Below are 15,255 nucleotides of genomic sequence, written 5' to 3' on the forward strand. Positions count from 1 at the left end.
CTTGGCCCGGAGCAGAGTTCTGACTGGTTCTCGTCCTCGCCGGATCATCTGCGATTGTCGTCAAAGCCGTGCTCTCTTCCCAAGTCCTGATTCCAGGACAGAGGTCCCATTGATTCGAGCCCACATCATAGACACGTTGATAGGGCTCATAATCTTTCCACACACTGACAGCAAATGAATGTGTTATCGGTCTGCGTATCAAAAAGCCGTCATAAGCATTCCACATGAAAACCTGTGTGTTCTTCGAACTCGGACCCAGTCCTTGCATCTTCGTGACACGCTCTTGTCGTTTTTTAAGCTGTGCCTTCTCCTCCTCCGCGGAATTGATCGCCGTGTTGTGTCTGGTGCGCCAGAGAAAAAATCTTGATAACTCTCGCCGAATCTTTGGCCGCTATTCGGATCAACCGGCGGCATTTCCCGCGGCGGCTTCTTTGGCAGTTCCTCAGCTTGAGCGCACGTTGCATAGAAATCAGCATTGCGGAATACTCCAAATCGGCGCCTAGCGTTGTCGATGAATGTCCATTCCATGATTGCATCTTGGCCACTAAGATTGCGAACTTTCTGTATGTGCTCTGATTGGACAGAAAGGTGGTAACATCGCATGGAGGGAAGAGCATTGAACAACGGGATCGGTGCTGTTCAAGAAGAAATACAAGGGTACACGAATGTCATTCTTCAATATCATGGAGAATAGCCAATCCAGAGACCGAGCTTTCTCGATTGCTGCTGGGCTTGAAAAGTCTAAGATACCTCCAATGGGTCCGCGGCAATCTGGAAAACGACTTCTTCTAGTTCGTCCCACAGTGCCGCATCCACTTGACTCTCCTTGATATAGCGTTCGCGCCATCCTGGCATTTTAATGTCATCGAGAACTAGAGTCAATAATGTGATAGCCCCAAGCAGCGGGCGAAAAGCATGGAGAGATTGCAAGACAGCTTTGTGTAGATCTTGTGGGGATTCAAGGTCAAAGTGTTGTGTATACCCGAATGTTGATGGTAGAGAGTGCCACGGACGAACGTTAGATTTGAGTTCCGTCGGAGCCTTTGGCGCTTTCATAACATTTTGATCTAACCAAGTCAAGGTCGTTCGCAAAAAACCCTCGAGTCGGAGCCATTGATCACGCAAGTCACCTTTCATACCCCTAACTCGAACGTGCTGCGCACCACGAAAATGCGGGACAACAAGCTCCTCTTGCGGGGTTGCACCGATCTGAAAGTCCAGCGGCTTCAATAGAGTATTGTGCAAGATGTGGAAACGAGGCATAAATAACAAGTGAGGTAGGTCCATATTAAGCCAGGCCGTTTTGGCCATCTCGCCGTTAAGCGTTTTGTTCGAGGAAGTGGGAGGGGCTTGCCGCTGACTGGGGATGGAGTAAATGACAGCCCGATCGCCGTTGAACACGAAAAAAAATTGCGGGCTTATTTCGCACAAGACCAGTATAATGTTTGGGGAGGTCTTGATAACAGAGGTTAACGTCGAGTACCGGTTTGGTGGGAGCTAAGTTACCTTTGGTCGCTCCTCCTCCTCATCAAGCGCTGAGAGGTAGCAGCCGCACAAATGAATTTCCGGACGTCGACATTTCGCATGACGCCATGAATGGTTGTTACCCGGACGTCTTAGCGTCTGAGCTAGTCTTGAGATCTGAGAAACGGCCCGACCCGACGTCTTAGCGTCTAAGCCAGCAACAAGAGAGGAAGGAAGAGAGTATCCAGCAACAAGAAAGAGAGTGTTCAATGTCGTCGTGCCGCCGCTCGCACAACTTGAGCACGGTGAGAATGTGCTTGCTGCCAACTGTCAGACATGAGAAACGAACAGTGTTCAGCGTGTACCTTCGCAACACGATCCAGACTGAGAAAATGGCAGAATCGTGACCTTGGTGCGATGAAGTCTGATGAGGTGTGACGATAGGTGACGATGTGACGACTCGGAAGCGGTCCCTTCCGATTGTTAGTTCGTTCCTTGACACTGCGAGCTGTTGGCGAGCTGTATCCACCAGCCGTGACGGTTTACACACTTTAAAGCCCTTTCGCGAAACTTTCGGACGTTGCGAGCTGTATCCACCAGCCGTGACGGTTTACACAGTACTTTAAAGCCCTTTCGCGAAACTCTCGGACGTTGCGAGCTGTATCCACCAGCCGTGACGGTTTACACTGTACTTCAGACGCCGCGAGGTGCCCCCCTTCCGACCAACTTCTTTGAAACGATGCGAATCTACCAGCCGCAGTCGCATGTCCTGCACAAGATCCACGAAACACCAAGAAACCTTCAACTTGGAGAGCGGCAAGTTCTTGGCTTATGGGAGCAATGCGATCCTCATTTTTGGACAGTTATGAAAATGTGGATTGGACTGCGGGATGGGCCTTGTCCGATGAGACGGGCAGTCTCTATGACTGCCATTATCTTCACATAGCGCCGACGCGGGAGGTCAAGGAATCAACCCGACCTGAACTTCCCCCAACTTCGCCAGCCAAGGTTGACGCAGAGTAGCCTGTAATTACTTATGGACCAAAAGAAATAATTGTCGTGAAATAAATGGACAGCGCATCAAGTTGATGCCTCCATCTTTTCGCATGCCTCGACTCCCCAACGTTGTGCGACACACATATTTTGACGACGCCGCTGAGGAGGAATTCAACCACCTACAAGTTCATTATTCTCTGGATGGACAGCGCGTGCTGAGCCAGCAGACAAATCCATCGCCTAAAAAAAAGGCTCGCCTTAATCAAGAGGTCATTGAAACTCAACCTGAACTCGCTGACTGGATGCCATTCCCAGATGCGCAACTGGAGGACGTAAGAGAGCTGGTGGATACTGTGTCGTCGTTGGAGATTCAACTGGAAGAAGAATCGACATTGAAGAGAAAACGTTATGCATCGGTCGGTTGATACTACGACTTTATACAGAAGCTCATTCCCTTAGGACGATCCTATGGCAATGTGGCAACCACTGACGGCTCTCTTTCTGGAGGAAATGCTACGAAGAGACGGTCTCGGAAACCCTAACGCATGCCAAGAATGTGTGAATTGTCAAGCCAATCATATGGAGGAGACGGGGCTCCGTTTTTTTCGCTGCAAGCAATGTGGGGACGGACTCCATTGTGAGACCTGTGTGGAAGCCGCTCATCAGAAATTGCCGCTCCATGAATTGCAGGTATTTATTTCTTCACCGATTTTGTTACTTGTTTACCTAGCTTGTTTAGGAATGGACGGGTCACTTCTGGACGAAGGCCTCCTTGTTTTATGCCGGACCCATCCAGCATGGAGCTCGTGGTTTGGCGGGCTGTTATCAACTTGGTCATGACGGTGCCCCATGCCCATTCCCCAGTAACCGTCGACCGTTGGTGGTCATCGATGTCAATGGCATTTTTACTTTGGACGTGCAGTACTGTGGCTGCGTGAATCCGTTCGGATTCGACCCCGTCAGACAATTGCTTCGAAATGCGTGGTATCCGGCCACGACAACAAACCCTGCGACCTGTGCAACCTTCAACGTTTTGGAGACATTTCGCTTCCCTGCGCTCCATCGCAAACATCAATGTCCAAGACTATGTGCGCACGTTGGAGAAGTTGACGGATTCAACCGGACTGGAAAAGGTCCCAGATCGTCGCGTTGCTTTCGGTCGAATGGCTCGACAATACAGCTATCTTAAAATGATGAAGCGTGGAGGTCGCGGGCATGAAGCCAATGGAATTGTAACTACGCCGCCAGGGGCGTTGGCTGTGCGTTGCTGGGCATGCCCAGATGCTTCTCGTAACTTGCCTTCCGGATGGGACAAGGTTCCGGAGTCGAAGGCGTGAGTAGCTATTTAATCAAACTATTCTTGACCAACAAATGTGCAGATACTTGTATAAGCTCATGTTGGCATTCGATGCCAATTTCCGCCTGAAGAACAAGCTTCGTGCTGGAGAACGCATGGATCCGGCGTTGACCGATGGCTTGGGATACTTCGTGACGATCTGGACCATATAAAGAACATATCAAAACGCTCGTTGACGAAAAAGATGTCAGTGCGCTCTAGTCGAATCTATTCCATGTTAATGCGATACTTCAGGTCCAGGCTTGTGCTGCGTTTGCTGCTCTTTTGCAGAAGGAGACCAAATTGACCACTGGCCTGAGAGTTTCTGGCGTAGTTGGTTGTGTCTGTGCAGCACGGCCGGCCTAGACGTCGTCGAGGGATGGGAGACCTTCAACGTGGAGAACGGCAAGTTGCTTGATGCCAGGAACAACTTGGATACTAACTCTTTGTGCCAGCTATGGAAACGTGGATTGGACCGTGCTATCAACTCTGTCAGACGAGGAAGTTCTGTGGGTCTTGCTTGCATACGACATCGTATGTCACTGGCAAGATATACTTTCCTGAGCGTCGCACGAATGAAGACAACGGGCGTGGATATCGAAGAGATATTCACCGAATTGGACCGTATTCGCCTGCAATACGGACTGCCGGTCTGGCATGCTGAAGCTCATGACCCCAAATGTCGAATTCAGTTTGCGCTTAGGTACTTGTTGGGTGTTGGAAAGACGGATGGGGAAAGCACCGGCGTTTGTGGAGCCTACTCAATCCCGCAAGTTGGTCGACAAAGGAAATGGGAGAAGGCGCCCGTCATGATGTCCTGGAGGACAAGATCGACCTGATTAATTTTGAGAAAAACAGGAGCATGGGTCAGTTAAGGTTTCTTTGAGAGTTTAAGCTCACTATTTGCAAGGGCGGACACTTGCAAGACGTTTGATTGTCGCTGTAGCAGAGCGTCAAAGGCAGGGCATTGAATTCCAGGAGCTGGACGACAGCGTTCCTAAAAAAAAAACGACGTGAATGGGCCAAGATGATGGATGCCTGGTATAAGGATAACACCCAGACGAATCCATTTGAAGTCCAGGGTGGGAAGCTCGGTATGCATGACGTTGAATACCTGTTGTAGCATTGATGACCTGTCTCGACAGCCGGGCCTAGTGAACGCGAAATAAGTGAAGAGTTGAAACGAGCTGAGGTGGAAGATGCACGAGCCGGAATCAAACCTTTGCTGGAAGGTAAAATGACCATAACAGCGTTCATCAGAGCGGGTATGCAGCTTCAGGCCATCCAGTATGTCAAAGTCTTCATTCCACACACTCTATTCACTATCCCCAGGCGTCGTATACGGACTGCTCTGAAGGCAAAAAAGTCAGCAGATCAAGCGAGCCAGATACAAGAATTACGTCTATCTCTGATCAAACAAATGCGCACCTTCGAAAAACTTCAACTAACTTACATGCCTGGGGTTCAGGGTCTTCGACGCAGCGCGGTATAAATTGGACGCGGAGGACGCGCAACCGGAAAACGCAAAGCTTTATCTTCCGTCACAGTTAACCGCGGAAGAGTGTCGACAAGTCAGCATGGCGGACTTGATTGAGACCGAAGCGAAATTGCGTCGGGGACAGTGTGCAGATGCACTGGCTGCCTTACGAGGGAGGCTTCATTCGGCAACACATGATTTGGTTTCTGGGGAAAACATGGTGGGGCAACGTGCAAGAAACGCTCCGTCACTCTAATGGCTCGGATGGAAGAAGGTGTAACGAAGGCCGCTGCCAAATATACTGAAGGCTACGAGGCTCTCGTTCACCTCAAAGGCAAACGTTACGCTCCCGAAGTTTCAAAAATTGGACAAGGCCCATTTGAACACTCGTATCGAAATCGAGAGTGACGAAGATGCAGCAAGAAGCTTACGAACAGCAGACGGATCGCGACCTACGAGAGAGGAGACTGCTGCAAAAAAGAAGAAAACCAAGACGGCGCCAATTTCCTGGATTTGGGCAGCAGGCGGGCAGGCCGACGGGGTTGAACTTCATGACTGTGAGTAACTATGGCTTGTTGACCATTTGCTTTCGGTTGAACGTGGTATCATAGCTATGTGTGTCGAGTGGGCAAAAGCACATGCACGGAAGGAACGCTGGAACGAGGAGGTTGAATTGTTGCGAGAGGAGATGAAGCGGGTCATGCGATCATTGAAGTGGGAGGCTTCAGAATGGCAAAAACGAGCCGACGAAGTTCGTTCAGACGTTGATGGAACGACGGCGGCTGGAATCCGAGCTTATGCGCTGCGTAACGTGTACCTGCATACTGAATTTATAGTGCGCTTTCGAGAGGAGTGGGACAAAACAATGGGAGCTGCTGTCCGTCATTGGGCAGCAGAGGAGGAGCGGGAAATATTAGAGGGAACATTTATGGCAGAGGGAATGTAGAGAACAATGTTAAAATTGTATGATTCGGACGAAATCAGTCGTAATGATGATATCAAAGCTGCAGGATAAAGCGGAGTTCGGAGATCAGCGGCAAGGAAGCACGGAAACGGGTGGGGTTCGAGTGTTGTCAGAGACCTGGCAACACACAGGGATGATGGAATCGGATTTTCTGGCAGTTCCCGGGGATGATTGAAACAGGCTACAGCCACGGGTGCTACGGGAGAGGGCCGACTGGACAGGGCGCGCGAACAATGACAGTAAACAAAAAGGGATGAGGATACCCGAACGCCGAGGCCCGAGTAGACGGGGAATCCCGGTTGATGTCGCGAAGAACGACCAACGAGTCGCCGAAGCCTAATCCAGGTCCATCATGTCGAAGCTCAGGCCGTCCTGACGGCACACGTTCGCATACACCTCTCGTTCAGCGGCCCGACGCTCTAAACCCTCCGGCGTTTCCCAGAATCCCGACCTCTCTCCTTCGGACCGGTGGATAGCCAGAAGAATGGCGCCCAGATAGCGGCATACGTCGGCGACGTCCCGCGAGGCGGTCAGGGACTCCAGCGAGTTCACCAACCGGAGGTCTGCGTCCAGGGAACGCATCGACGACAACTCCGCGAGTGCGCGGGTCCGAGCATCCGGGAAGCCCCCGTCGGCCGAATGAACCGCCCACTGTTGCAGCAACAGCACGCCCAACGGCGACAAGCGCTGATCGGCGGGTACCGACGGGTCCCCATGCAACCGGCGAGACTCGGCAATGGCCCGATCCAAGTCCCATCCCTCCCGAACCACAGGGAGACTCGAGGGAACGAAGGCACCTGGAAACCCATGGTGGGATAAGAAGGAGGGTGGGTCTTACCCGCAGGAACGGATGGCGGGGACGATGCCTCTCCTAATGAGCGATCCGCGACAGGGGAGGCCGGCCGGCGGAAAGTGGGGCGAGGCCTCGGCGGGGGGCCGACTTGACGATGGTGGGGGAGACGGCGAGCGGGTGCGAACTCGTTTTCGCACGGGGGACGGGGAGGAGTCCCGAGAAGACGCTGACGAAAGGACGACCGGGCGGCGACGACGGCCCGAAGAAGGCCCGACCGTCGGGGTCGGGCTCCGCCCGAACCGATCCTCGTTTGAACGGGGCAAATAGGAGAACAAGAAGGATCGGTACGGGACCGATGCGGACAGCCCGACTAGATCAGCGAAGCGGGGATCGGGACGGAGCAGCGCAAACTCGCCATCCTCGACTTGACGCTCCCAAAACTCGAAGGAAAAATTGTGCAGATCCGCGGGAGCGAGCCTTGTACGCATCTGCAAAAGACCGCCAACGCAGACAGGCACGGTGGAGCGGGCTGCACGCGTCACAAGCCCGACGCACGGGACCAGGGAGTTTCTGGGGAGAACTATCTGGGACGCCCCACACGGTGCACAAACGATCATGAGCGATGCAATACTCGCAGCGAGGGGAAAGGGATCGGATCACTGTTCCCGGTTGACGAGGGGGCTCCCCTCGGAAAAGCGCCAGCTGTCCAGTAGATTCAAGACGAGGGGCCAAGGGGTGCCGAAATCCCGTTGCAACGGGGCAGGCGACACGGCTGGGGAGAAGGAAGGGTCGAGGGCATCCGTAGCCGACTCGTGTTCAGAGGCGTCGATCCCCACCGAAGACAAACGACGAGGGCCGGCGATCACCTCCACCTCCGAATCCGAACCCGAGTCGGAAGGTAGGAAAAGCAGGGTCGAAACCGGGGGGCACCATCCCGTTCCACGTCAACCTCCATCGAAGACGAAGACCGCGCCCGAACCACCGGAGTAGGGGGAACGCGCTTCATAACCGGGGCCGTCGACTCGGAACCCTCCGGATCACTCTCGGGGCTCGGAAATTGATCATCCAACCAGGCCGCCAACGGGAGGAAGCTGAACGAAACACCCGCTTCCGCCTCATCCAACGAGGGGCCGCCCGAGAAGGCAAACTCCTCCCGAGGATCAGGCAAGGAAACCACCCGGATGAAGGACGACCACCGGTCGGCATGAAGGAACGGCGGCACGAGAGATGGAGGGAGAGGACCCAGTAGTCGGGCCAGCGTATCGGGCCGAGCTACGTTCTCTTCGGGAAACACGCGAAAAGCGGCCACGTGGGCTAGGACGAGGAATCGGTCTGAGACGAGGGGGGAGGCCGACGGAAGCGGCGCAAGACAAGGCGTGAAGGATGAGGCGCTGAACGGAGCCAGTCAGCCACGCGGCCGAAAGCGCACAGAGAAGGAGACATACCACCCATCGCCACAGACGGGGAAAAAACGAATCACTGGGCGAAGCAGCGTCGGCAGCGAGGAGGTGCGCAAGGAGGCCACGGCCCAGTTGTCCAAACAAAGGGCGAACATCCTGAAGAGAGCCGTCCTCGCGACGCCAGACGAAGGAGGAGGGGAACGCATCGAACAGAACACCGAAATAGAGGTGATGGGGCCCGAAGACAAGCGGCTGCCACAGACCGGCCTTCATTAGGCGGTCGAATTCGCACTGCCACAAGATTCGGCGGGAAGACGACAGCTGCGGGGGCGCTGCGGGGGGGACTGGGAGAGCGGGAGCTCGATGTGAACGGACTACGGGGGCCAACAGAGGGAGCAGCTTGGAGGAATAGTCGTCGGCTTGAGACGGGGGCAGGTCCTCCAACAGGCGCAGGGGCTCGAACGACTCCCGGTACGACGGGTCTCGCCCCTTGCGCGATGGGCCAGGAAGCAGGAAACTCGACGAGAGACATAGAGGCGAAGCGGACGAACAGACGACCCGGCTCTGAGGACGGGGGAACCATCTGAGAGCTGAGAGGGGGCAATAACCCGGAGCAGTACAAGTTGGGGGACGACATAAAGAGGATTAGAAGGGGAAGCCCCGGCTTATATGGGGGAACGAACGCGCTCTATATCGAACTCGACCGAGGCGCGCAGCACAGCCTACTCGCAAGCAATACGAACAAAGGACGCGCAACTGAATTGAAAAAGACCTACGCTATACCGCACGTGACCGCGGTGAAACACATGATGGACAGGAAGAATCGATCTGCGGACGCCACAAGGCGCCAGAAGCCGCGGGAGATTAAAATGCGCAGCCGAAGCTTAGCTTAAGCTTATGGGCTGGATGGAATTTACGATTGGAAGGACGAGCTAGAGTCAAAATTAAAAACCCGAGAAACCGGGGCGACCGAGCCACGCCGACTCGAGACGAGTCGTTCCTAGGGAGGGGGTGATGTCACGGATAAGACCCGGCCCGTCCGCTCCGGCGCTGGTGTCGGGCCATTGCGGGCCCGTAACACGCAGCACGTGACGACGGGAACATGCGCCCCAGTAGGAGGGAACCACACGTGGGAAGCACGTGACCGAGAACGACGCGTCGAGCCGTCGCCCGAGCCCAACTCGACACCAGGGGAATGAGGAGGAGTGCTAGGAGGTCAGGAGTAGCGCCTGGCCCGCAAGGGATGTGCGATCGTCCCCTCTGCGGCCAGGAACGGGAGCGAGGAGGAGGAGGAGAGGCCAGGGTGTCCGATCACCCCCTTTGCGGGCCCGCGTATATAATGCGCGATAGTGTACCCTGTACTCTATCGCTTAGATCGTCTGAAGAACTACCTTACTCCGTGCGAGGAGACGCTATCGACTCATCGGGCCCGACACGACCCGATTCGAACCTTCGACCACCGACTACGGCAGGGGACCGAGTTCACGGGCCCTTTCGGTTTCGATCTACCCCGCCCCGCCGTACTTGCGGGCCCGACTATCCGTCTGTTCTGTTCCGGGCGCGCGTTCTTAGGAGAAGTCCTTGCACGGCCCGACCCGCAGTCTGACACCTACGATCTCTACCTGCTGGACCTCTTAGGTGTCTCCAACCTATGTCAGCGTTCGGGCTTACGTTCGGATGGCTGAGCCTCGCCATGGCTCCGCTTCCCACTCCGCCACCACGGCCCCCGTCATCGGGTCTCCCTTTGGGTGAGGCCTACTGCCGTTAAGGCTCGTGCCTACCGCAGTGCCCCAGGCTGCACGCCCTCACACCCACCTCTCTGGAGACGTCCGGGGACGTCTCCGAGTGACCCTCCTGTCGCTACCCTCCAGTGGTCATGGCTGGCCGCCATTCCCATTGGTCCTCTCCGACACTCCCGGCCCTTGGGCTAGACCAGACTCCTTCCCTTTCCGCTCCACGCCTTCCCTCTCCGTTTCCGGCCATCACGTCACGGTCACACACCCGGAGTCGATTCCGATTCCGGTTCCGATTCCGGTTGTCACGGTCACGGTCACAAGCGGAGACGCTCAGAGGCAGCCTGGACCTCCCGAAGCCCTTCTTAGGCCTTCTAAGGATGCCTGGGCTCCTCCCTTGGCATCACGGTCCCAAACCTGCCTCTCCGGAGCTTCGAGGGCTACTCGACACTCACCTAGGGTCCATTAGCGACACCTGACTTCTCCTATGCGTCATTCGTCGCTATGCAGTCACTCTATCATTACTCCGGTCACTAGTATATAGTAGTGCACCTGAGCAGAGGGCTCCTTGGCTTGTTCTCTAAGGATTCCCCCTCTGCTCAGGTGAGTCTGTAGCGTCCCTTCCTGTTGTAGTAGTTCACTAAGGATTCCCCCTCTGCTCAGGACTCTGATTTCGAGCCTCGCGAGGTTGCCCTTACAGCAGAACAAGCCCACAAATACGGACCTCCCAACTCCCTGCCAGGGCCCGCAGTCTCTGACGCCCCCCTGCCGGTAACCTGGAGGTGGCCTCCGGAGGGGCTGCATGCAGGAGGATTCTTGGTGGATTGCGACAGATGGCTCCGTCCCGGCCCCACCCGACCTTGCGCTGCACAGCCCCAGCCCCCCTTCGCACCCTATATAGCTCATTCTTTGCAAAAGATGTGGGCTGAGCTGCAAGACTCTAATGCAAAAGATGTGAAACAGGGTTTAATTATTGAATTTCTCAATGGAATTGAAAGATATGACTAAGCTAAAAATTGATATAGTCATATAAATCACCTTTTCTTCAGGCCGAATACTCGTAGGGTAATACTTTGGACTTATGTGGCAGAAATAAGAAAATAAATTCAGAGATTAAGTAAGACTGATGTGGCATCACCTGGTCATTAGATCTAGTGATGGCAATCAAAAATCGTTCCACATTAGGTAATATTATCTAAATGTACTGATCCCATCAATCAAAACCCGCCAGAGGGCTTATAAGTAATTATTTTATTGCTTGTAAGTTTTTCTTTGGGCACTTGCCCTCATCTTTTGCATTACAGCCTTGCAGCTCAGCCCTCATCTTTTGCAAAGATACAGCTATATGAGCTGCCCTTCGAACACTTTGGTCCTCGTGAGGCCTCAATACTTCCTCCTGCCCGGCCCTTGGTGTTCTCCTCCGGCCGTGGTTTAGCTTTCCCATGCCCCGCGCCCTATGGCCCCGGGCTGTCCTGAACCACTTCCGGACCCCCTTCCCCCCCGATTCCGACCGTGGCCCCGCCTTCCTTCCCTCCACCCATGGCTAATGCTGGCTTCTCCGGCCACCGCTGGTCTGTCCCTAGCCGTTCCTGCTGCCAGCCACCTGTCGGAATGGGCTTCCCCTGCCATGCGGAGCGCCCTGATGGCATCAAAACGACTCCGGATTCCGATTCCGATTCCGATTCCGATTCCGATTCCGATTCCGCTTTCCCGCGGTTGTCGCTGCGATGGCCATTACCTCTGCATGCTCCCCACTCTTACTGCCAAAGATGCTGACCATAGTGTCTTTGCTGGTGTGATGACCTTCTCTTCTGCACCTTCTGCCATCACCACACACCTCGCCTCTGTCTCTTGCTCAAACCGCACCCCCCACCACGACATCATGTGACCACCCAGATTTTGGCAGACATGTGACAACTCCACCAGAATTTGGGCAGCACATGATCCCTGGAGCGATTCCGGGGGCACCTCCGGAGACCTTTCCGCTGATGCTGTCATTGTGGCTTTGACATGAGATCGCTCACACCCCGAGCAAGGCTCGGCTTCCTTGGAAGGCAAGTCTCCCACACTCCATCACCCGTGTTCCCCTACGCACGTGTCTCCGCGGGCTTCACAACCCGGCCCCAATTCTCATCGGACCACCCGGGTGACCTTCCCTACGTGTCCGGCTCGACGCGTCCAGTTCGACTCTGGACCTTGGGATAACCGCGAGATGGCTGATCCCTTTGATCGGCTTGCGACACCTTGGCATGACACCACTCGTTGCCGCCCCACTAGGTTCTGGGCGTGGCCTACTGCCGTATAGGCCCGTGCCAGATGTGAGACGACGAGTCCGCTCGCCTGGGGCCGCCCTACTAGGCCACGAGTGGCAGGTGCTGAGTCGGAGTGCCGACTTTCCCCCTCACTCTCCGGAGACGGACTCCACCCCATAATGTCATTCACATGGCATCGGAGTTCATCTAGCACACCCCCGGAGACGTCTCATACGTCTCTGGTGTCAACATAGCTGCCCCGGAGGGTACCCTTGCCTTAGAGGATCCACCATGGTGTTACCTAGGCAGTCACTGCAGTTCAGGGCTCTGCAGGTGCCCCTTCCGTTCATGGAACCCTCTCCGCTTTCCGCCCGTCACGTCACGGTCACGCGCTCGGAATCGCGTTTCCGTTTCCGGTAGTCACGTCACGGTCACGTCACAAGCGGAGATGCTCAAAGGGTCCCATTGTACAGCCGGACCCCGAACAATGGAATCGCTTCTGGAATGCCTACGTCAACCCGCCTCTGCCGCACAACTAGGATGGGTCGAGCTGTTGCCACCCAGTCCGCAACACTAGGCTTAGTGCCCCGGCTGACAGCGCACTGTCCGGAGTCACACTGCAATTCCTTTCCCCCCCCAACCTGACATCTGGGTGCAGTAAAAGTGAGCTCGCCACTTGCTATGCTATCACCCCATGGCAAGTCATCTGCCGCCCAACGATCTCCAACAACCCAGTAGAGATGGACGGAATCGCCCCTGTGACGTCACAGGCGTTTCCGGTCACGCTCGGAGACGTTTCCGGTCACGCTCGGAGACGTTTCCGGTCACAAACGGAGACGTTTCCGGAGGTGTACTTGGTGCTTCTGCTAAGCGCAGACCCCCCCTTTTTTTTTCTGTGGTGCGTCGGGGGCGCCGCACTCTTGAAGGGGGGATGGAGAGGGTATAGGAGGGGACTCGCAGAGGACCCTCCTGGAGCAACATGCGACCAGAGCGCAAGCGGGCGCACACCGAAGCTACGCAAAGGTGTAGTTGCACCATCTCTTGGAGAGGCACCGGGACCGCAGGTCTCCGGGGCGTCTCCGAATATGGGCGCGCAACCAGTGGAGAACGCAAGTACTCCATGGGTTGACCTTGGCAACAGCAATCACTGGAGCAACGCCAAGGTACCGTCACACTGGCTCTTGGAGATGGACAGTCTCTGGACATCGACGGAGACAGGAGCTTGGCCACTGGAGGACAAGGGACTCCGGAGGACGAGCTCAGTGACCCCCGATTTTTTTTCCTGCATCGGGCGACGCAGCTTGAAGGGGGATGATGTCAGGGGAAACCCTGATGCCGTCACTTGATCCCATCAAGCGCCGCGTCTCCGCTGCGTCTCCACGTCTCCGCTCGTGTTTCCGTGTCTCCACACCCTGACGCTCCCTCCACTGCCCGCACCACATCCCACATCCAGTAATCCCTAGTCTTCGACTTCCCTGGCCACCCCTTTCTGGGAGCCTCTCCGGAGTCACCATCAGGGATCACTAATGCCATCGGAGACCTCTCCGGATGTGGATGCACCACTTCCCTCTAGACCTTGAGCCTATGGCCTGCCAGCCTCTCTGGGCTGTCACTTATCAAGGTCTCCCTACGATCTCTACCTGCTGGACCTCTTAGGTGTCTCCAACCTATGTCAGCGTTCGGGCTTACGTTCGGATGGCTGAGCCTCGCCATGGCTCCGCTTCCCACTCCGCCACCACGCCCCCGCCATCGGGTCTCCCTTTGGGTGAGGCCTACTGCCGTTAAGGCTCGTGCCTACCGCAGTGCCCCAGGCTGCACGCCCTCACACCCACCTCTCTGGAGACGTCCGGGGACGTCTCCGAGTGACCCTCCTGTCGCTACCCTCCAGTGGTCATGGCTGGCCGCCATTCCCATTGGTCCTCTCCGACACTCCCGGCCCTTGGGCTAGACCAGACTCCTTCCCTTTCCGCTCCACGCCTTCCCTCTCCGTTTCCGGCCGTCACGTCACGGTCACACACCCGGAGTCGATTCCGATTCCGGTTGTCACAGTCACGGTCACAAGCGGAGACGCTCAGAGGCAGCCTGGACCTCCCGAAGCCCTTCTTATGCCTTCTAAGGATGCCTGGGCTCCTCCCTTGGCATCACGGTCCCAAACCTGCCTCTCCGGAGCTTCGAGGGCTACTCGACACTCACCTAGGGTCCATTAGCGACACCTGACTTCTCCCACGTCGTCATTCGTCGCTATGCAGTCACTCTATCATTACTCCGGTCACTAGTATATAGTAGTGCACCTGAGCAGAGGGCTCCTTGGCTTGTTCTCTAAGGATTCCCCCTCTGCTCAGGTGAGTCTGTAGCGTCCCTTCCTGTTGTAGTAGTTCACTAAGGATTCCCCCTCTGCTCAGGACTCTGATTTCGAGCCTCGCGAGGTTGCCCTTACACTAACAGTTTATAGATCCGGACGTGTTTCCCTTGCAAACACACGGCATTATAGACGTGGGGGGAGATAATATTCCCGAATCTACGCTCTTTTCCCATGCAGTGGAAAACCTGATTCCTTCCGTCGTCGCTCTCGATTACGGCGTAAGAAAGGGGAGCGCCTTTGTCAACGAGTTTGCTCGCCGCGATGACAACAAGGAACGGTACGACGGAGGACCTGCAAATCCTAACCACCTGTTGGGAGCCTTCCCCGTGCTCTTTCCTTATGGGTTAGGCGGCTTCGAAGTAGATAGGGTCATCAAGGTTTCGTATGAGGAGCAGGTCAAGTGGGCTCTGCAACACTCATCGGGCCGGTTCAGACGACATCCTTCTTTCATATTCCAAGTGTTTGGCGTGTTGTGGAA

At 55.5% G+C, this 15,255-nt stretch overlaps 2 protein-coding genes across 2 annotated transcripts; both read left to right on the forward strand.

Annotated features, from left to right (window-relative positions):
* Nucleotides 1–3,437: 3,437 nt before the first annotated feature.
* Nucleotides 3,438–3,969, forward strand: MIND_00716200 (CxC2 domain-containing protein; the record flags this gene model as incomplete). The annotated part of the gene is made up of 2 exons (XM_037363864.1): nucleotides 3,438–3,793; nucleotides 3,840–3,969. The coding sequence occupies 2 exons, from the start codon at nucleotides 3,438–3,440 to the stop codon at nucleotides 3,967–3,969; spliced, it is 486 nt and encodes a 161-aa protein (XP_037219508.1).
* Nucleotides 3,970–4,823: 854 nt separating this feature from the next.
* Nucleotides 4,824–6,219, forward strand: MIND_00716300 (CxC2 domain-containing protein; the record flags this gene model as incomplete). The annotated part of the gene is made up of 5 exons (XM_037363865.1): nucleotides 4,824–4,890; nucleotides 4,942–5,083; nucleotides 5,129–5,161; nucleotides 5,589–5,830; nucleotides 5,885–6,219. 5 exons carry the CDS (start codon nucleotides 4,824–4,826, stop codon nucleotides 6,217–6,219), a joined length of 819 nt encoding a protein of 272 aa, XP_037219509.1.
* Between the last annotated feature and the right edge of the window lie 9,036 nt (nucleotides 6,220–15,255).

The sequence above is a fragment of the Mycena indigotica genome, assembly GCF_014461135.1.
Source record: "Mycena indigotica strain 171206Taipei chromosome Unknown Mind.scaff0006, whole genome shotgun sequence".
Lineage (NCBI taxonomy): Eukaryota > Fungi > Basidiomycota > Agaricomycetes > Agaricales > Mycenaceae > Mycena > Mycena indigotica.